This window comes from Lethenteron reissneri, chromosome 49 (genome assembly GCF_015708825.2).
Source record: "Lethenteron reissneri isolate LAM-NWPU_2019-01 chromosome 49, ASM1570882v1, whole genome shotgun sequence".
Classification (NCBI taxonomy): Eukaryota; Metazoa; Chordata; class Hyperoartia; order Petromyzontiformes; family Petromyzontidae; genus Lethenteron; species Lethenteron reissneri.
Window position 1 is genome coordinate 5,899,196 of NC_083827.1, and position 22,450 is coordinate 5,921,645.

General features: G+C 48.2%; 1 protein-coding gene across 2 annotated transcripts; it reads left to right on the forward strand.

Moving 5' to 3' along the window:
* Nucleotides 1-400: 400 nt before the first annotated feature.
* On the forward strand, nucleotides 401-16,177 carry SSR1 (signal sequence receptor subunit 1). Of its 2 annotated transcripts, XM_061572167.1 has the most exons (10): nucleotides 401-710; nucleotides 6,133-6,260; nucleotides 6,875-6,971; nucleotides 7,415-7,542; nucleotides 8,058-8,192; nucleotides 8,951-9,024; nucleotides 9,845-9,923; nucleotides 11,248-11,344; nucleotides 12,327-12,341; nucleotides 15,649-16,177. In XM_061572167.1, exons 1-10 carry the CDS (start codon nucleotides 635-637, stop codon nucleotides 15,714-15,716), a joined length of 897 nt encoding a protein of 298 aa, XP_061428151.1. In that variant the 5' UTR covers nucleotides 401-634; the 3' UTR covers nucleotides 15,717-16,177. The 2 variants fall into 2 exon arrangements, with proteins under 2 accessions (XP_061428151.1, XP_061428152.1); XM_061572168.1 differs by lacking the exon at nucleotides 12,327-12,341 and having other exon boundaries at nucleotides 403-710.
* The last annotated feature ends 6,273 nt before the right edge of the window (nucleotides 16,178-22,450 follow it).

Consider the following 22,450-nt stretch of genomic DNA (forward strand, 5'->3'; position numbering starts at 1 on the left):
CTTCTTAAAAATTAATTGAAAATAATAAAATAATAAAAACCACTCCTTTGACCCCTCCCACCTCCTCTAACACTCCCACCTTCTTAAAAAATTAATTGAAAATAATAAAATAATAAAAACCACTCCTTTGACCCCTCCCACCTCCTCTAACACTCCCACCTTCTTAAAAAATTAATTGAAAATAATAAAATAATAAAAACCATCCCTTCCACCCCTCCCACCCCCTCAAGCTTGAGTGGGGGGGGGGAGTGGGGGGATCCGGATCCGCACCCCCCTTCACCCCTCCCACCCCCTCTACCCCTCCCCCTTCCTCAAGCTTGAGTCGGGGGAGGGGGGAGTGGGGGGATCCGGATCCGCACCCCCCTTCACCCCCCTCCCCCTCAAGCTTGAGTCGAGGGAGGGGGGATCCGGATCCGCACCCCCCGCCCCCCGAATCCGTGAGCTCGAGAAGCCGCCGAGTGTCGCGTTCTCTCTCCCGCAGCAGCAGCAGCCGTCACCACCAGCACCACCATCATCAGCAGGGCCTTCATCATCATCAGCACCACCACCACTACCACCAGCACCAGCATCAGCAGCAGCATCATCAGCAGCATCATCAGCAGCATCAGCTCGGGCCTTCACCGCCACCATCACCATGTTCCACGGCGTCTCCAGACTTCTCCTCGTGCTGCTGCTGGCGATGCCGCTCGCCGTGCTGCTAAACGGCAGAGGTAGGTCAACAACAACAACAACGACAACAACAACAATGCATCTAACGTGTTGTTGTTGTTGTTTGTTTTGTGTTGAAACGCTCATAGCCGACGACGAGATTTGACTGTCGGATTCGACTGAAGCGAGCGACGTTGCGGTCAATGGGGGGGGGGGGGGGCGTTCGCTTGTTCGCGTGAGGGGATATAAAAAAACACAAAAATTAACGCGATTTCTTTACAAACGAGCGTCTTGTTTAAAGCGACGCGTTGTGTGTTTTTAAATCGCTGGTAAAAGTTTAGCGGCGGTGGCGGCGGCGTTGAGGGGGTTTGAGTCATTCAGTGCAGCTTTTGCTGAGGGGGAGAGGAATGAACGCTGACGTGGCCCTGCCGAGGGCCCCTCCCCCCTCCTCCTCCCCCTTCCTCCTCCCCCCTTCCCCCCCCCTTCTTCACCCCCTCCCCCTTCACCTCCTCCCCCCCCTCCTCCCCTCCCCCCTTCCTCACCCTTCCCCCCCTCGCATTTTGCCACCGCGATCGACGTCGACCGTTGGTTGCCCCCCCCCGTTGCCCCCTCCCGTTCCTCCCCCCGTTGCCCCCCCCCCGTTGCCCCCTCCCCGTTTCCTCCCCCCGTTGCCTCCCCCCCCCCCGTTGCCCCCCCCGTTCCTCCCCCCATTGCCCCCCTCCGTTGCCCCCCCCCGTTGCTCCCCCCGTTGCCCCCCCCCCGTTGCTCCCCCCGTTGCCCCCCCCCGTTTCCTCCCCCCCCCGTTGCCCCCCCCCCGTTGCCCCCCCCCGTTGCCCCCCCCCTGTTCTCCCCCCTCCGTTGTCCCCCCCCCGTTGCCCCCCCCGTTTCCCCCTCCGTTGCCCCCCCCCCGTTGCCCCCCCCCCCGTTCCCCCCCCCCCGTTCCCCCCCCCCCGTTCCCCCCCCCCCGTTCCCCCCCCCCCGTTCCCCACCCCCCCCGTTCCCCCCCCCCCCCGTTTCCCCCCCCCCCCGTTGCCCCCCCCCCTCCTGGCGTCCACGTGGCGGCGGCGCGAGGCAACTGGGACGGGGCCCCGCGAACTCTCTCGGGGCACCCTCCTCGCCTTGCTCGCCTCGCCCGCCTCGCCGCGTCTAGAGCGGACTAGGAATTGCAAAAGGCTCTGGGGGAATCTTTTTTTTCTTTAAATATTTTTTTCGTGCGCTCGTTGAAGTCGTGGCACTGGGGCGAGGGGGGGGGGAGACGCACGCTTTGATCGCATTCGACGGTGCCGAATTTGCGGCCCGTGGTCGAACTCGTGGTCGTGGTGGTGGTTTTAGGGTTTTTTTCCCATTTTCTTTTTGTTTTTAAACCAGTTATACCGTCCACCACCCTGACACGGCCAATCAGCAAAAACGTGTCACGTTGACAAAAATCTCTCATTTACTTGATACAGCTGTCGGGCTGTGACGGTTCCACCTGAAGACGGAAGCTTGTGTTGCCTCCGAAACGTCGTGATTTTAATTTTTTATTTTATTTTACTTTTATTAATTTAACATTTTTTACCTACGTGACTTTACCGAAAAAAACCTAAGAATATAGTTCACTGCTTTAGCCCACCGGTGTGTTGAAGAGTGAAAACACAACATTAAAAAATTTTGAGTAGTACGACGTTTCGCTGATAATTGCATCCAGCATCATCGGGCAATTCGCCAGAATGGTGAGGCTCTGCTCTTGCTTCCGGTCTTAAATATAAATAACACGATCTAACCCAATAACGTTGATTATGAATAATATTGGTCGCGAAAGCCTACGTGATCTCACTGCGACTCGGCGCAATTTTCACACGGGCCGCAACCATATGGTGTGGTCAGGCACACGACCCGTCACTTTAACACGCAGTAAAGAAGGCTTTCGCGACCAATATCGATCAAATACAGGGGTTTTTTTTCTCGAGGTCGTGGGTTTAGATCGCGTAAATATATAAATGTGTCGTTAAAACCCGCCACCACCCGACACGGCCATTACTTTCCATCACGGTCAAAATTATTTCTCGAACCTGCTGTGTATTGTTTAATTCACCCCTTCATCCCCTCGTCCCCCCCCCCTGTGCATTGCCACATGATACGTAATTTCGTTAAACTATCATTTGTGACCAAGTCGCTTCTGGAAAAGAAGCTTAATAGCTCAGTGGGCCTTACCTGGTAAAAAATAAAATCTCCTTGGCCACTACTGTATCTTGTAAGTGAATTATTTTCCACTTCAAATCCATTCAACTAAGGTTCAATATGTTTTTTTGAATTACGATACCTCTGTAACTTGGGGAACAGGGGGGCATGACGATTACAGATGACCAAATATGAAGTTGTGAGCATGTGTATGTGTGAAAAATAAAATGTATAACTATGCAAATCACTTTAGCCATGACGGCTTACCATACTGATAATTAAATTATCCTGAGGACAAACACATGTTGGAAATCTTACATAATATGTGTGTGCATTGCATTATTTTATATTAGTTTTGCAGTAAAATTTCTTGCTGTGGATTTCACACCTGATGATGATTGCTTGTGTTGCAGTCGAAACGTCGTGATAATTTGTATTGCTTTATATTTTTATTATTTTATTATTTCCCTTCTACGTGACTTTACCGAATGAACCAAGAATAGGAATCCCTGCAGTCACGAAAGCTTTAAATAAAAAAATCGTTTTGCAGTGTTAGGCTGCCACCATATGGATGTATAAAAGGTTTGTTGTAACCCGACTCACCTCATCCTGGTAGTCGTACCCATTGAGAGACGTAGACTCAGTGTCAGCGGGTTCTCAGCTGGTGGAATAAGAGGTAACTAACGCATCCATTGGCATGCATCCTTCTCTCTCCCGATCCATGTGTTTCTCTCTCTCCGTCCATTTCATCATGTCTGGGCTAACCACGAGGTTGGCATTGCCGATTGAACTCTCCCTCGATCTCGCCTGTTCCTCAACCTCATGTGTTTTAGCTGGATGTGATTTTATTTCGCCTTTGCAGTCTCATGTTCTGAATCCCAGTCCTTGGGCACCGCCTTTAGTCGATTTGCATTCAAATAGTGCCTTGTCAGATGGTTGGGATGCGTTTTTGGGTTGTACTGCGGCTTTGTTTGGCGCCGTGACGTTTCGCACAACCACATACGTGGTGGGATCTTCATCAATTCAGCCGATGATGAAGAAGCTGCCACCAGGACGAGGAGCGGAACGTCAGACATCGTGCCGAATAGCACGCGGTACATCCCAGAAACACATCGGAGAGCTGTCCTTCATAACCGCATAGACCTATGCAGCAGCAGTAGTTTTGGATAGTTTTCTGGATCTATTGATATGCCCAAATAACCGTAGTTTTCTTCATAACGACGACGAAAATTGGGTGTAGTAATTGTGCTCCACTTGCATTCATTAGTAACATATGCTATTCGTGGGATTCGTAGTACCCCTTAAGAGCATGGTTAATTGTAATACTCTCAAGCTGACAAGAGAGCATACGCTTCTCATCCGCGCAGTGTATCAGTGTAATTCTGAGCATGTGTCTCTCCCCACACTTCTTTACACACTATTCAGATCTTATTCTTGGTTCTTTCGGTAAAATAAAAATATAAGATATTATTATTATTTCCCTTCTACGTGACTTTACCGAAAGAACCAAGAATATGAATCCTTGCAGTCACGAAAGCTTTAAATCAAAATTTTATTCAGATCTTGTTTAGGTTTATTTATTACAGCATATCATAAGCAATAAGATCAATGTTCTTTATGCACAGCCTTGTTTTGTATCAATCCACCACTTAGTGAAGTCCTTCTCCACACATTGCATGAAGTTGGGGGTTGTTTGACGACACTCCACGCTGGTCAGTGCGTGTCGGTGAGGACGGGGAGACTAAATGTGGAAGCATACAAGTACAGTACGGTATAACATTGGGGTTTTTCTGCACCACCCTCTACTGCTCACCACGTAGGCCCACAGCAGTCTATCACACAGCAGTCTACAACACTTGTTTCATGCATAGCCGTTGCCCATCCGAGCACTATCCATGCTCATTCCTACTTCACGCCTGAGATCCGATGAGATTGGGCACATTCCTGGTGATTTTGTCATCTGCACGATGAATTATTGCCAAGTAATTTTACACTTCCTGTTTACTGCAACTTCAGTGAAGTCTGCCTTGAAATTCCCAGCAAGTTTTATAAGTCTCATTGAATCAACGTGAACTTGTACTTATGAGAGCAACTATACCCACGTATTCAATCTTCCAGCATTGATGGACACCCATCCAAGCGTTATTCATGCTCAACCCTGCTTAGCAGAGGTCGCAAACGGGTTTTGATTCCTTACCCGTCACAGGCCGCACCAGGGTCGCAAATAGGTACCCGTACCCGGCTGGGTACGGGTACCCGTTCCCTACCCGTATCCCTACCCAAAATGAGTGACAAACGGTTACTCACCAGTGACTCACGGCCTACCCGTACCCGGCCGGGTACGGGTAGCCGGGTATCGGGTAGGGTACGGGTATCGGGTACCCGGTTGCGACCTCTGTTGCTTAGTTACCCAAATCCATTCGGGGTTAAGTAGTCATGGGCACCATCATCATATTTCACTCTCCGTGGATTGAGCTATTGACAGTAATATGACGAGGCCGTTATATGAACTTGGGATAGAAAATTACAGTCACACCATACACACATAACAAAGAACTCAACGCACTTGCCAACAGGGCTGGCTGCCTCAGACGGAAACTTAAATCACGGACGTTTTGGGCAATGGAAGTTCTTCAATGCACATACACAAGCCCATACACAAGCCCATACACAAGCCCATACACAAGCCCATACACAAGCCCATACACAAGCCCATACACAAGCCCATACACAAGCCCATACACAAGCCCATACACAAGCCCATACACAAGCCCATAGCTGTCAACCCCTTATCAGTGCCTACCTTATTACAGACCACTTCAGACCTTATTGGACACTCCGTGCCCTTATAAATCTCCACGTTTATCATACAAAGTCCCGTCATAAGGGAGAAACACAAATAAATTGACAATTATTATTTTTGCCTGGATGAAAACGGCTGTACTCCGTATGGACCTGAACTCACTTTCCATGTACAAGAATACGGGTAAACCGTATGGGTTGACAGATATGCAAATGGGTGAATGGGGGAAAAAATGAATGCAGACTGCTTTTAACATGTGAAAATACCCTGGCGTACTTATTAGTAAGTGAATGTGTGTGAGATTGAGAATACATTCTTGTCTGTAAAACGGTGAGATTTGTGAACATCTCCGGTGTGTTTTTGGGTTATACCGAAAACATAGAGTACAACTGCACGAACCTACACACTGGTACGCCACCAGATGTTGGCGGACCATTGGTAGGGCTGAAATGTGACGATTGGAGTGCAGCATGTACTGTGCAGTCACCACCGTCGTCGTCATAACAACAATGTGATTTCAGGTCCTGCGTTTGCTCGAGCTGACGAAGATGCGACCGATGACGAAGTAGACGCAGCGGTGGAGGAGGACGAGGAGGAGGACGAGGAGGACGACGCGGAGGTGGAAGATGAAGAACCGCAGACAGCCATGGTGATGACTTGCGGCGGTGGCGGCTTTCTTGTGCTCCGTTATCCTGAACGCAACTCTGCAACCGTCGTCATTATAACAAAAATTCACAATGGGGGGAAAAAATGTTAATCACTTTGTTTTGCAGTGATTTGCATGCAAAGGACCAATATTTTTACAGCCCTGTTCTAACTCTATTTAGGTGGCAGGGTGGCACAGTGGTCATGCTTGTGCCCGTCCCTACTGGACATCTGCGAAAAAGCTTTATAGCTCATCGGATCCCTCCAGTATAAATACATATTCTGAGTTTGATTATTCTGATTCTGAAGAAGTGTCTGGGTTCATATTCCTGATCGGGCACCTTTCTGCGTGGGATTTGTATGTTCTCCCCCCCTGTGTTCTGCATGGGTTTCCTCCGGGCTCTGCTTCCTCCCGTATATCAAAAACGCACAATGGAAAACATCTCAATTTAGCAGGACCCTCCGGAAAAACAGTGGGGGGACTATCCCTTAGAGTGGGGGCCATATCGTGCCCTGTGTAATCTGGATGTGTGTGAAAAAATTGCTTCATAGCTCATCGGATTCCTCCAGTCTCGATCAAGATTCTGATTCTGTATTCGTGTCCCGTTTATGCGACAGACGGGAGAAGACGCGGAAGAGGAAGAGGAAGGGGGCACGGGGGAGCCCACCGCTTCCCCGCATGCTCACACCACCATCCTCTTCGTCAAGGGAGATGGTAGTACCTCTTTCTCCTCCTCCTTGGCTGTTCCCTATGTCTAACACCGCTCTTCCCAAAGCTATTTTGCCGTTCTTTCTGTGTTGGTTTTAAGCACCATATACGTATGGACTGAGTTTGTGAACGATGTATATTCGAAGGATGTCTGGAATGGCGAGAAAGTCATCATTTGATGGGATGAGCAATCGTTTTTGCACGACAATTGAACTGCACCAAGTATCAACACGAGGGTTTTGCGTGAAATTGCACAAGGGTTTGCATCGGATGTTGGTTCTGTATCGGACGAATTAATGCAGTTGTGGTAGTTTTTGACCTCTGTGTACTCTTAATTTAAAGTTAACAGCAGTTACCGCTCAGTCCTTTGAAGGTTTGGCAAAGCTCGTTTTGACGCCTTTTAGAATGTTCACGAACGCTGGATGCGAACTCGTTTTCTTTCGTCGCAGACTTCCCCGCCAACCGCGTTGTCAAGTTCCTCGTCGGCTTCTCCAACAACGGCTCGGAGGAGTTTGTCGTCGAGTCTCTCGATGCCTCCTTCCGCTACCCCCAGGACTTCCAGTTCTACATCCAGAACGTGAGCGCAAGAGTTCACTCGTTCTCTCGCTCAGTCACTCACTCGCTCGCTCACTCGGATTCATTCGCTTGTCCGCTCGCTTGCTCATTCACACAGCGCTCATTCACTCACTTGACCTGTCCGTCCCTTGCTTATCCGCTTATTCACTCACACACCCACCCAACGATTGACTCACCGGCTCACTTGCTCATGAAACCAGTACTCACTCACTCTTCAGTTTAGCTTGCACACAGCGTTGGTGTACGGTTTTTTTTCTTCAATATTTTGCTGTCTTTTCTTGGATTTTCTGTTTGCACTTAGTCACATATTCACTTTAAGATGTTTTTTGTTCATGTTTTTTGTTTGTTGCGGTTGCACCCGATTCAAGAGCCGAATGGCTCACAGGGTTATACCTAATAAATGAACTTGAACTCATAGACTCACTCACTCTCTTGCTCGCTCACGGACTTTTTATTCGCCGAGTGTTCCGTTCACCGTCAGCGCCGAGCTACGTGTGCCGCCGTGTGCCCCTCCAGTTCACGGCGCTGCAGCTGGACACGCTGGTGAAGCCCCATCACCAAGCGACCTTCGAGTACTCCTTCATCCCTGCCGAGCCCATGGGGGGGCGCCCCTTCGGCCTGGTCATCAGCCTGGGATACCGCGACGCTACGGTACGCGCCTACGCACTGCTCACGATCGCACGATGCGCGCGTGTACGATCGCACGTACGCGCATACTCACGATCGCGCGTAAGCACGCTTACGATTACACGTACGCGCTTGAACGATCACACGTACTTCGCGATCACACAGAAGGATGCTTACGATTGCACGTACTGCGTGTACGATCACACGAACGCTCGTGGTCGCGCGTTAGCACACTTACGATTGCACGTTAGTGTGTGTACGATTGCACGTTTGTGTGTGTATGATCACACGTACACTCGTGACCACATGTACATGTGCTCACGGTCACATTTGCACACGTACATGTGCTCATGGTCACATTTGCACACGTACACGCATGCATGACCGCATATGCACGCGTGTACGATTGCAAGTCCACGCGTTGGTGATTTATTTTGGTTTATTTATTTTTCCGTTGTGAACTCGAGCTGTGCAGAAAAAATATCCCTATGCGCAAATATTAATTATATTACAAATAATTCACGGACCTTTGTCAAACCACTGCTGGTTGAAGGGCCTTCCCATGCCGTGTCGGTCATGAGAATTTTTTTTTACCATACCTCACCATGCTGCTAAGTGCAGGTCGGTGAAGTATGCCCATTATTGTGCATTAGATTTGAAGGTTATGCGCAATTTGTATTTATAATCTGCACAGCTTTCAGTGACGTCGTAGTGGTGGTAGAGAAGGGGGCCGTGCTGTTAATGTCGATGGTGTTGGCATGCGTCCCCTCCCTTGTCTGCAGGCGCAGTACCGTGACGCCGTTTTCAACCAAACCGTAACCGTCACCGAGCCGGATGAGGGAATCGACGGAGAGACGTGAGTGTAGGGGCATGCGAGGCGAGCGTGGGCGAGTGAGCGTGGGCGAGCGTGGGCATGCGAGGCGAGCGTGGGCGAGCGTCACCACCTGCGGTTGTGGGCAGTTGTGTGAATGGGAGAGCGCACGCGTCGGTGGTGAGAATAGCCAAGTGTGAATGTTAGCGTGAGCGAGTTGGTGTCGAGTGCGTGCCGGTGTGAAGGTGAGCGAGTCTGAGCTAAGCATGGGTGAGAGTGAGTGGGCGTGTGCGGGTTAGCAGCAAGTGTGAATATGAACGAGTGTGGGGTATCATAAGTGTTGGTGAGTGTTAGCAGATTATGTTGATTTGAGCAAGTCTGAGCTAAGTTATTTGCGGGTGCGTGAGTTAGCAGCAAGTATGAATGTGAGCGAGTGTGACATAGCGTAAGTATAGGGAACGGTAGTGTAGCGGTAAGCGCGCTGCGTTATGAACCCGGCGACCCGAGTTTGATTCCCGCTCACTGCCAACACTAGTGACGATTATCTGAACCTGGTCCTGGGCCCCTCCTCTAGCTCAACTCTGCCTCAAATGAGTATCTGGTGCGATGCGTAAACATCGCCACTAGGAGACAAAGGCGGTCGGGCGTGGTGCTGGCCACCCACTCCATAATGTTCTGTGCTGGAATTCATAGGTGCTCTCTAATGGCACTTGGCCCAAAAGTCTATGAAGGCTATACTGGGGGAGGGGGGATCTTTGTCCTTGTATGCGTGAGCTCCTGCAAGTTCGAGTCCCGCCGTGATTGTGAGCTGACGTGAGTGTGCGTTAGAGCGGGAGTGAGTGGAACGTGTCGCCGTGTACCCCAGGTTCTTCATGTACATGTTCCTCGCCGGGCTGGTGGTGCTGCTCCTGGTCGGCGCACACCAGCTGCTTGAGTCTCGCAAGGTGAGTGAGAGCCATCTTCTTGGTTCTTTCGGTAAAGTCACGTAGAAGGGAAATAATACAATAATAAAAATAAAACATAATAAAATAATTCTCACGACGTTTCGGCCACAACGCAAGCAGCCGTCTTCAGGTGAAGAACAGGTCTGTCGGAAAGACAGCGTCTGAGCGAGCCAGTGGATGGCTTCAGGAGTAGCCTGGTGAATTACAGAAAAAAACACCCCCGTAGACTTACACACAGACGTACATGGAGACACTTGGACATACAGAGAACTAAACTCGACGATTTTTATTTTAGCAGGTGAGGCCCACTGAGCTATGTGGCTCTCTTTCAGAAGCAACCTGGCCACAAATGATAGCTTGTACGGTAGTGGCTTATCACGTGGACATTCATAGCAGCCAAATACTCTAAATGCATGTTTATAAATGTGGAGGGTAAAACCGGAGTACCCGGAGAAAAATCGTTCGACCACGGGGATAACATGCAAACTCTAAATAATCAGGCGCCAGGGTCGAAATCTAAGCCACAACCTCCTGTATACCAGGCAACAGTGGTTAACGTCTCGACACCACTTGAGGCGATAGAGACCTATCGCCTTAGATGTGCTTCCATAGACTCGAACAGACACCTGGTGAATGTGTGAAATTCTGCCGGAAAACCGATCATCAGTGGGCAGGAATGTTTCTGTGTGTTACATGGTTTTGCATGTAGACTCACTCGCATGGTAATTCACAGGCGACGTTTCGGGCAGTAGCCCTTCTTTACAGCACGTAGAGAGGCCAGGTCAGGTAGGTCAACCTGCCCGTCCGCTCTCTCTGCTGTGAATATGGGTCACTGCCCGAATAGTCGCCTATTCCATACTTTTTCATTTTAAGGCGATGTTATTGACGAATGTTTTGAGATTTTTTTGTTAATTACGCTTGCATACCACTGCCAATGGAGTTATCGCCAACTAATTTGAGACGCATAGACTCACGTGGGCATTCATAGACTCACACAGACACCTGGTGCATCTTTGAAACGCTGCCTGCAAACGATGGAGGCGGGGCAGTCGCCTTACTGTGTGGTCCATGGTTTTAGGCTGGTGACTACAGTGGCACGGGGGTTGGGCTATTCTTAATTGTCCACCAGTGTTGGAGATAGCCGCATCTGCCGTGCGATGTTCTGAAGTGGAGATGGGGCAGTGCGATTCCAACGTAAGATGAACGTATGCCCTCGGCTGTGCTCGGTGTGACTGCGCTTAATCACGCACGTGTCGCTCGCTCGCTCGACAAGTCAGACCTCACCGTGTGTGTCTGTGCGCCTGTCCGTCGTGTCTGTGTCCAGCGCAAGCGTCCGGGCGCGAAGCCCGTGGAGATGGGGACGTCTAATCCGAACGGCGTGGATATGAGCTGGATCCCACAGGAGACCCTCAACCATATGAGTGAGTCGTTAACGCTTGCCCACTTGCGAGCACCCTTTGCTCGCTCGCTCACTCCCCAGATTGCTCACTTGCTGACCGACTCGCGTTTACGCCTGGCCACTCGGTCACAAGCCAACTCGCTTCCGCATTCACTGTCTCGCTCACGCTCGTGCTCACATATTCACTTGGTGCGAGCGAGTCGTTTTACGCTCGCCTTCTTGCTAGCGCTGCCGTTGGCCCGATTTCACTGGTCATATTTTTCCCACTTGTGGTCTCGCTCGCTCGATTTCCCCTACTATGATTTGCCTGCCGACTCCCTGGCACAAATGGCTCACTCGCTCGACCCACTCGCTTATTCACTGAACCACGCAAGCGAGATATTCTCGTTAGTTCCTTGTCGAGCGCTATTGTTAACATCTCTTCGTCCGCTAACTTATTGACCAACTGGCGTTTCGGCCCGCTCGGTCTCACTTCCTCATTCACTATCTCTCTCAAATCACATGGTCAGAGTGCCGTAGTTTGCGTTCCCGTATCGTGCAAGTCGCGCAAGCCTCATCTTAGTTTCCCACATTAGCCTGCTGGCGCGACACAATGCCGTCCCGTTGGGGCTACCCCTATGTTACGCCAAGAGGCCTTGCAATGAAGGTGTTCAATTGTGGTCCCCAATTAGATTTAAAACTAATTTCTTGAGAACTGCTTTTTTTCTTTTCGTTTGTTGTCTTTCCCCGGCACCTTCGATTAGCACGGTTGACTACGTACGGTGCGGATTAAGTTCAACATAGTACACACATACATTACCCCCGAGGTTTGTAGTTTGAACACGTGAGCTGTTCTTTTTGTGAATTTAGTTGAGCGTAAAAATCCTGACCCCCCCCCCACTTCCCTTCCCTGGCTTCGGTCACACTCTGCACCGTGCCGCGCTTTCTGTTTTTCTCACGTCCGCCGTCTTGCGCTCACCGTCTGTCCTCTCGTGCGTGACCGTGTGCCTCCGCCGATTCCCAAGAGCTAAGCCGGAGAGGTGAGTTGTGTGCGGCGCATGTCCTTGCGATGTTTTTTTTATGGCGATGGTTGTTTCGTGCCGTAAACTATTTTGATTTTACCAGGTAAGGCCCACTGAGCAATATGGCTCTTTTTTCAGAAGCGGTGATGACTCAACAAAGTGGCTTATCATCACGTGGACATTTATAGCAGCCAAATACTCTAAAACGTGTGACGTTGATTCTAAATACTGGAGGGAAAAACTGGGGGACCCGGAGAAAAATCCACACGACCACGGGGAGAACATGCAAGCTTCAAATATGCAGCAGGTGTCAGGGTCGTTATCGGGCCCGTCACGTCCTGTATACCAGGCGTGGAGGCTGTGCATTTCCAGGAGTCGCACTTTTGCAAATACAGTCAAAATTCTCTGTCCCTTCGTGTCTTTTGCATGGTGTGTGTACAGCGACCATTAGAGATGCACTTGCAAGTGATTTAGCTATGCAATTGCTTTGCATGAGAGTTGATGAATTGCAGATATACTGCCTTCAAATTCACGTAAATTAATGCACGATGCTGATGAAATTGGTATTTTTGTACATGAGAAATAACTCTTATTTATCTACGTTAGTGTCAGGGGTTTCACTGTGGTAACACTTGAGCCACACAGGACGAAGGACCTGGGTTCAATTCCCGACTCTGGCACCTTTCTGCGTAGAGTTCGTAGGTTCTCCCCCCTGTGTTCTGCTTGTGTTTCCTTCTCGGGCGTCCTGTCATAGCTAAACACACACAGAGTGTCATTGGTGTTGGCCAAATACCCAGATGTAGCGGGACCCTCTTGAAAAAGAGCCTTCCGACTCGGTGCGGCGTTCCTGAATAAATACGTAATTAGTATCCTACAGCTGCTGCTTAGCAACTGTAATTCTCAATCCACTTCTGGATTGAAGCCTTCTCAAATGTGGACTTTGTTTTTCCTTCAAGAGTATGCGGTTCTAGTTTTCCATATTTGTCCACATCCTGTCCTTTCTGTCCACCGTTGTATTTTACTTATCACCCTTCGTTTGGCTGTCCTCCCTGTCTGTTTCCCATACTGTGGCTTGCCAAAGTTGCAGAGGCATGTTCATGCATTAACAGACTAATTCATGGTTTGCTAATGAAATGGACAGTGCCGTTAATACAATGCGCCGTGCGCTATATTGGGATACACCACAGCAGTAGTCGTGCTGGCTAGTTGCCCATCTCATCCACCGATCATTAATCCCACTCCGGGGAATAGCGGCTGCGTGATTGAGACATTCAGCCATTAACTTTGGAGAACCCAGGTTTAATCACTGGGGCTAGGGTGTGTATTAAGGCCCATGGTGTGTCCACATATGGAGCTTTGTCAGCCCACTGCCGGATGAAGGTCATCGGCTGGGGTGGCTTAGGTGACCTCACTTCACCTTGCTAGAAGATGCATAATGGGACATTTTTGCCAGTATCAAAGTATGAAAAATTAAGAATAGGTTTTACCCTTTCTTGCAATGAAGCAGGAGGTGTTCAGATGTTCAAACACCAAATAGAAACCTTTTGCAAGGAATCAAGTCTGCATTAACCACACGTACTTGCGGTCAACATGCAAACACACATGCTGTGATAATATATGGCATCGTGAATGCGGCGTTAGACCAGTGGTCTTAGTAGCGTAGTGACGACACCATCCGCTTAGGCAGGTTTGGCAATCGGTCAGATGGGGCCCCAATATTTGATTTATATTTGAAAGGGTTAAACCTATTCTTGTTTTTTTTATACTTGAAGATGCATGTTGGGGAAGGCAGGGGACATTTTGCACAATAGGGGGGGCACAGCTGGTGCATCTGCCAGTTATCTCAGTCAACCTATAGCACCTTGGTCTGTCCCATGACCTGTCAGCGAGCCTTCGACACTTCACGTGGCCTCAAAGTGCGCCTGGCCTGGCACAGGCGCCATGGTGATGACACCACCACTTAGTGGCGAATGGTGGGTGTTGGTATTTGTGGGAGCATAGAAGTACATCACGGCAATATTTGTTTTGCTGCTCCATGTACTACCCACCATGTAGCCATGATGCTTTAAGTCAATTCGGGTAACTTTGGGGAGATCGTTCTTGACATTCTTTATTGACAGTGATTACTTCACCATTTTTGTATTGTTTTATTTTTACACAGAATTCTGTAACTCTTTTTACCATTGCCATACAAGTTTGCTAGGGTTATAAATTACAATGCCATTTATTGATGTATTCAGCAAAGACACACAACTAGGTGATTAATGGAGTGTTTGTAGCGATTAATTGGGAGAATTGTATACTGCGCACATCGGTAATGAAAAAAAACCCAAAGGAATCTATCTCCCTTATCCAAATAGCCACAAGACTTAATTGGGGAGTTGAGGATTGTAGTTATCTGCATGTGGTGTTGTGACTGCTTGAGTGTGCATGTCCTCAAATGATTTTTGCGTGATACTCAAGAGCCGAGAATCATTTTTTAATCATACGCAGCGCTGGGAGCTGTGGAGGTGTTACCGTGCACAGTGATTTTTGAAGCGGAGTTGGCTAAACGTTTGCCTATGGGCAGATCTGCCACCGTTTCAGACTCTTTAACGACACGGGTGATCGTTGGGGTAATCACAAAGTGGATTTTTACATGGACATATAAATGTTGAACAATTGGCAACTGTAAATTAAAATATTGTTTGTTGACACCGCATTGGCAATGGTGCACAAATGCAGGGAAAACAATCTACGCATTCATCAATACCTCTCACTTTAAAAAGAAAAACATAGAACAATGGTCGACATTTCAGGCAATGGCTCTTCACACCACGTAGAGAGGCCTCTGCCATTGCCCAGAAAGTCATCGATTGTGTAACTTTTATATTTTTCAAGCACTGTCATGGACAAATGTCATTTTTGGGTAAAATCAGATGTATATTTTTTTAATGAAACATAGATAATTACCTGCAAAATGACACCCCAATATGTACGTATTTTTTAAATGTCGACTCATTTGTAGAACTGCCCCCTTATCTTATAAACTGCACTGCACTCGGACCAAATGAACTTTTTCATCGACGCTGCGATGATGGCGGCGCCTTCAATTTCCACCTACGTGCTGAATTCCACTCACCGATTCCGTAAACGAGGGGCCATAATTTTTCCACAGCTATTGATAACTCCCCACCCCCTTCACCCCCCGATCCCCACTGATGGTTAATCGGGATGTTTTCACGCGGTGACCTTGAGGTTGCCCCAACTCGTGCGGTTTCCTGCCGTTTTATTGACGTGTCGTTATTTTCCCCTCCTCCGCCTTCCCCCTCTGTCTCGCGTGCAGACAAGGCCTCCCCAAAGCGGTCCCCGCGCAAGCGCGTGACCCGGCGATCCGAGGGCGTCAGCGAATAGAGAAAGGCCAAGTCATCGCTATTTTTATTTTTTATTCTTCCCCAGACTCGTTTTGGCTACAAATTACACCTTCCGTTACCTTCCCTTACCCTCATCACCGCCACCATCGCCATCACCCCCGCCCCGCTCCTCCTCCCAATTATTGTTTCAACTTCTCACCAATGTTTGTCAAACTCCACAGCGTGTCCCCGTCAAGGAGACGGCACGTTTGTAATTTCCCGCTTCATTTTTTCATTCATGTGAGAGGCACGGTAAAGCAAAGCAAGCGCCTGCCTTGTTCATATGTTCTCAAAATAAAAGACGATATTGTCATTTTTTCTCTATCGACTGTAACTCATATTTGTGGCCAACTTTTAAGGAAGTTACTTTCGGTATGATTTTGGTTTTTTTTTTGCAAGAGCTTGGCAAAAAGGTGTGTCCTGATGTCGGTGATTAAATTTAATTTTACAAAAATATTCCAACCTCTCCATAGTTATGTAACTTGTCTTCAGTTTTTGTGGCTGCGGGTTGCTTAATGAGCCACGGTGCAGCAAAATATATCCACCTTGTGTCATTAAAAAAAAATGACATGCCCAAATTCGCTTGCAGGAAGCAGCCAATAGGAGGAAAGGGTTGTAATTGTCATGGCGGTTAAGTGGGCAACCCATCGGTGAGCAGAATGCAGAGTTGCATTATAAGGCAATCTCTTCACAAGTCATATCTTGTACCCTGTCCTCCCTTGATCACAAGATGCTCTGGAAAGCAAAACGCTCCCCTCAACTTGTGACACAACCTCCCGCGCAGTGTAAGATGCACCCCGCAAATCTTCCTTTAATATACCGGGAGATAAAAACTCAGTGTCATAATCTGGAAAATATGGTACTCTTACAGAATATTGTGGCCTCTAACCTGGTTTGTTATGCAATTCCAACGGTTTGACCGATTAATGTAACTCTGCTTGTACATTAACCTATCAACGTACAAATATGAGAACAGTCCTCAGAACGAACTTTTGAAGAACTCAATTACTCTTCAGAAGTTGTGCGAATGTTCATCGGCTGTCCGCGGAAACGAAATCGGATTTCGGTTAATCACTCGAGTGCTTCGAAAGTAATTGCATTACAGTGACACACTGCTCGTAGCGTAGTCTCCCTGCAGCCGTGGGTTTGGCAGTGGCTTATGGATTCGGCTTTAGAGGATGAGAGACCTGCCGTCCATAGCGACCCTGTCGAGGTTTAACACTTTTAGACGGTGATTTGCGTCGGTTCAAGCGTTGCGTAAGCGTGTCCACGCTCGACAAGTTTGCAGAGCTGCAGGAAATTGTCGGTTTGAGATCAAATGAGAAACATCGACTCCCCATTTCCAGGGCTGCCCCAGGGGTCCCCTGAAGGCCTGGGACTTGGAGGCCCGTTTGGGGGATGTAGCCCCCCTTAATTCGTGACATAAAACTTCCCGTTTTGGTATCCTCTTTTGTGTGAGAACCAGGGAAAATTGCCAACCTCCACTCCCCCCTTCCCTGTGGGGGGCAGCCCTGTCTCCATTACTGCAGTTAGGATAGAGTTTCGTAAAGCAGGGTTTCTTAAAAAGTATATTTTCCTGGCGTGCCTGCAATAGAAAAAAATGGTGTGTGCTGTCGAGCCATTTGACGTCGTGTGCACGGATGTTACTGATGTTCCATGGCGTCGCTGTGATATAATAACGACAATTCCTACACGGGCGAAATACGGCAAGCCGTTAGACTGGTGGTGACGTCCGCACGTACAACAGCTAACCCTTGCCCTCTCGTCTTCAAGTCCCGTTCATCTCGCCTTCATCTCGCCCTCATCTTCATTGTCTGCAACTTCCATCTCTGTCTTCATGTCCATCATCTCTTTGTATCCCCCACTAAGCCTCTTCACGTCTCGGCGAGGGCCACGTCTGGCACATGGGCTGCCAGTTTTAAGAGCCCTGGCGTAGGATTACCGGTGTCACGTGCCCTCCGCTCCACACCCCGGCAGTTTGGACGCTTGCATTAGGGTGCCTTAGTTGTGCTCAGTATTTGGGCACTTCACTGCATAGTGTAAATATACTACGTCAGTGGCAGTGTTACGTGGTAAGCTATATGGTAATTGGCACTGGTTGGTTTTAGCGCTCATTGGTTTAGCATCATAAAAACTGAGCATCAGGCACGATTGCCGTATTCTCTGGATAGTAAAAGCCTCCCTAAAAGTGTGATCGGTAAAGTTATACAGGTCTGGTCACGTGCACGTATACCGGCCTCCAAGGTGCACCCCCAATTGTTGCTTTAACATACAAGGGCGGTGGGGGTTAAGGTGCATCTTATAATCGGGAGAATACGGTAATTTAAAATATTTAGTCCAAGATAATTGAGCCGAAAAGCCTAAATTTGGGTTTTTAAAGATTTGTATTATTCGTGCATGAGATTTTTGGCACAAATGTTTGGGGTTTGCTTGCATGCTTGGGAGGCAGAGTGCAGAGAGAAAACCCCACGCATGCGAGAGGAGAACGCTGAAACTCCACTGCAAACATAAGGCTACTTGCTGTACTACCTCCTGCAGGCGCCTCGTCAAGTTGGCGGGTGGCGCACACATCATCATTATCACCCCCGCCGCTCTAAACGGACCAGCGATTTAGGACTTGCATCCCCGCTTTAACCGTCGTCGTCACTTTGCACTGACTGGCTGTTAACCCTCTCATGCATTAATTATTGAAAGCAAAATACCTAACTTTTAATTTATCGGTTTAATACGATATCAGTCGACGGAACCCACTAAGTTCGTTGACTATTATACTCTAATTTCTTCGCAAAGTCCTGATCGTGTCCTCTACGCTGGACATCAGTTTTCCGCCACCTTGAATGCCAGGCCTCTGCTTTTGCCCAGCTTTTCTGCAACACAGCAGGTCCTGTTGTTCAGCACTCGGTCACAGCGCCGAGTCGGTGGACATCCCACGGAGAGGACTACACACACCGATATGTTTGAGGCGTGTGGACCACACAGCCGAAGTGCAAACGAATCGTTGCAGCGGACGCGATGCATGCGAGGGTTAATTCGGCGCCCGTAGCTCCGTTGACGAACAACGTGGCCTGCACTCGCCGCTGTCTGGAACGCGAGTTTATCGTGCTGGCGAGTCTCGATAGATGGACTCTGCTTTATTAAAACTTGTATGCCGGCAGGAGCTTCTAGAATCTAGAAAAAAATACTTGCCTGTGGAACCCTGCCTAAAATGTCATGTACAGCGTGTCCTCAAAATAACGGGGGTGAATATACCGTGTCCTGTATTTTAGGAGGTGGGGGTGGGGTACCTGTTAAAAATTTGAAAACATTGGACAGCGTATTGCCAAAGCTTCAAAATGTAAAGCCATGCTGGGTGGTCGTTGTCCGCGGAGTCTCCGCGCTGCACCGCAACAAAACCGTGCGGGCGCATTTCCCCAGCTCGGTAGAATTTTTGCCGCACGGAAAAATCTCCGCAGCGTTTCGATTGTGCGCGCGTGTTCCGCGATCTGAGCTTGCGATGATTTTCAGCGATTTCACGTCGTTCTCTCGCGACGCGTGTGTCTTCAATCGCTTTCGTGATTTAAATGCGCAATGTATATTTTTGTTTTACGTAATATCAAAAGGCAATATAAATATACCATTACAAGCTGTTGATTGGGATAAATGTAGTCTTAGACGGAACAGAACCAGCGACAGGGTTTGGAGTTTAGTTCGTGTTAGGGGTTGTAAGGAGCATTGTTTAACCCAGGAAAGCCTGAGTCTTGACTCTTTTTTCCCCCTGCGGTTCCTCTTGTTAAGTTGATCAGTCGGGGTGCGATATTGACGTTTTCTTTTCACAATTGAGTAATTTGCAGGTAAAACTAAAATTCACCCCACCCCTTCGGGTAGAAACGTGGTATTTTAAGGACACGCTGTAAGTGTTGCGGTGCAGCCAGGGTTGCCTGTCTGAATGCGATGTGCTTTTAAAACCGGTGACTTGTGTGATGAAAAAAAAATCAAATGGACACCGTGGAACTTTAACTTTATCAACGCTACGTGTTAAAAAAAAGAGTTTGGCACAACAACAAAAATGTCACTCTACTTGGTCGCTTGAGCGCGTGTGTGAATGTTCGGCAGCTGCGGGGGGTGATGGGTCGGGGAAATTACATGGGTTTTGGCTGGGAATAAGAGAACACTGGGGACGATAAGTGTTGGGGGTGGGGGGGGGGGTCACGGCAGACTTTAATTCAACGAGGTGTTTAGATCACAGGCGATCATATCGTCAGAAATGTACCACGTCACAAAGGGCTTTGGTTGGCACAGCAACTCCCATCGAGGTTGGGTTTGTGAAGGGGGGGGTATTTGGACGGTCGGCCTCGGATGAAAATGAAGCGTTTTGAAGAATTGACAATAAAGCAAAAAAAAAGTGATAACGTTTAGTTTCCGGGAATGTGTGTTGTCGCATTGATTCTTGTTTTTTAAACGTTCGCGAGCTGCGTGGCTGGGACTTGAACTTAGTTCGTGGGTGTCTCTAGCGCAGTGCTCTAAGCACCACTCCACCCAACACCAGCCACTTGGTGCCAATTTCCCGAGTGCTGTAAACACGGCACGCCTCGTTGTGACGGTGGGAATATTTTCGACCTACGTTGGCCACAAAATACCCTTTCCTGTATTCTAGATTTGAAGCTTTCGTGACTGCAAGGATTCGTACTCTTAGGTTTTTTCGGTAAAGTCACGTGGGTAAAAATAAAAATAGATAATAGAAATAATAATAGAAATAAAATAATAAATTCGTGATTTGTTTTTCTGTTATATTTTTATTTTTACCTACGTGACTTTACCGAAAAAACCTAAGAGTATGAACCCTTCCTGTAGTCAAAAGCCTTTCACTCGTTAATTAAAAAAAAGGATAATGCGGCACCAAGCTGCTTGTTATTAATGAGTAATAGAACATTTCTTGTTTTCAATTCTTCGCGTGTGTGTATCACATCGCTCCCTGTTGGTTTAATTGGCATAGCGATTGGTTTTTGTTGGCGCAATTCTGCGTGGCGCACTCAAAAGAAGACGGGTTACTTGCAAAAGTGTTGCACGCGTGTAATTGGGTTACTTGGTCCGACAATTTATCTAACACGATGTTAGTTTGATTATGTTTCGGTGTTTTTATTTTCTCTTCAATCAAATCCCGCACGGTCTGTTGTGCAGACGTACGGTCGTGCGTTTTGATCGATCACTTGATTAGGAATGGGCCTGGGTGATTAATTTGCCGTTCGTTTGTTTGATTAATTGTGAGGGAGCGGTGGCGCAGCGGTTAGCGCGCTACGCTACAGACCCGGCTGACCGCGAGTTCGATTCCGACTCGCGGCCAACAACTCGTGACGATTATCTGAACCGGTCATGGGCCTCCGCTAGGTTGACTCAGCCTCTAATGAGTACCTAGCGCGATGTGTAAACATCAGGTGCTCGCTAACAGCACTTGCCCCAATAGTCTGTTAAGCCTATACGGGGGATCTTTGTTTTTAATTGCTGTAATTGACTCGCGGAAATGTTTTGTCCCAAAAAAAAATTCAGACGTCTGTGAAATCGAGGTGGACGAGGTTGGAGGGGGGGGGGCGTGGCGCAATTTTAATGACAAACAAAAGTGGCTTCACTCCTCATTCTTTACGAGCAATTATTTTTGTGCCCCCCCCCCCCCACCGGGCACAGCAGACACCAAGTTGTCCCGGGTTTTAGTTTTTGTCGTTGCCAAGACGCGTAAAGTGTTCCACGAAATGCTGTTGTTGTTGTTCAAATTGTATTCGATAAACGTGGCCGTGGTTGGATAAATAAATAAATGACCTCCCCCCCCAAACTCTTCTTTGTCGTTCATGGGAGCCGTGAGTGTGAATCTGTCGCGCGGTTGATAGAGTTCAACGCAATTTAACCTTTTCTTGACCTTGTTCTAATTTCAGATTCAAAGTGACGACGTTCCCGTGGCACGCTTGGAGTCGCAATCTCGATTCGATCTCCTGGCACGGTAGTTATAAACAACGGGACGAGTTGATTACATTCTGTAAAGAACAAAACTATGTCCACTTGGCAGTATGTAAATCGGAATCAGAATTTGTTTTTCATCAATATTTAAACTGGAGCAATTCGATGCGCTATAAAGAACTAATCTAGATTTGAAGTTTTCGTGACTGCAGGGATCCATACTCTTTGGTTCTTTCGGTAAAGTCACGTAGGTACAAAATAAATTAAATCACGACGTTTCGAGCGCAACACAAGTGCCCGTCATCAGGTGGGACAACCGCAGCAAGAAACAATTTCTGAAGTGGGCAAAAAAATCTATTTTTCACATGTCCAGTCGAGGCGGGTCAGAACGTTACAACAATAAACTATTGACAAACACGATAGGAGTGCAAAGTAAAAGAAAGTTTAAACAAAGCATCCAAACATCTACAAATAAAACGAAACCATCCCCATCTTACCAAACAGCCCACTGAGGTATTCACTTCCAAAAGCGACCTGGTTACGAATATGATTCGTAACCTTGATCATCACCGCCCGTATATCGATAGTTCAATGTGAATGTTGCCATTTTATTGAGGGACTATTGCCGTGTGGCGTTATCTTGGTGTGGTCTGGTAATGTTGTCGTTGTTGCCTTGCCCAATCTTAATATATTGGGCTTTTAGATGTAACACATTCCTGCGGAGGGAGCTGGTAGGAACGTCGGGTTGCTCGGTCAATGGCCAGAATCAACGGCGGCGTGGTGTATTCCGCAAATATTCCCAACTGTAAG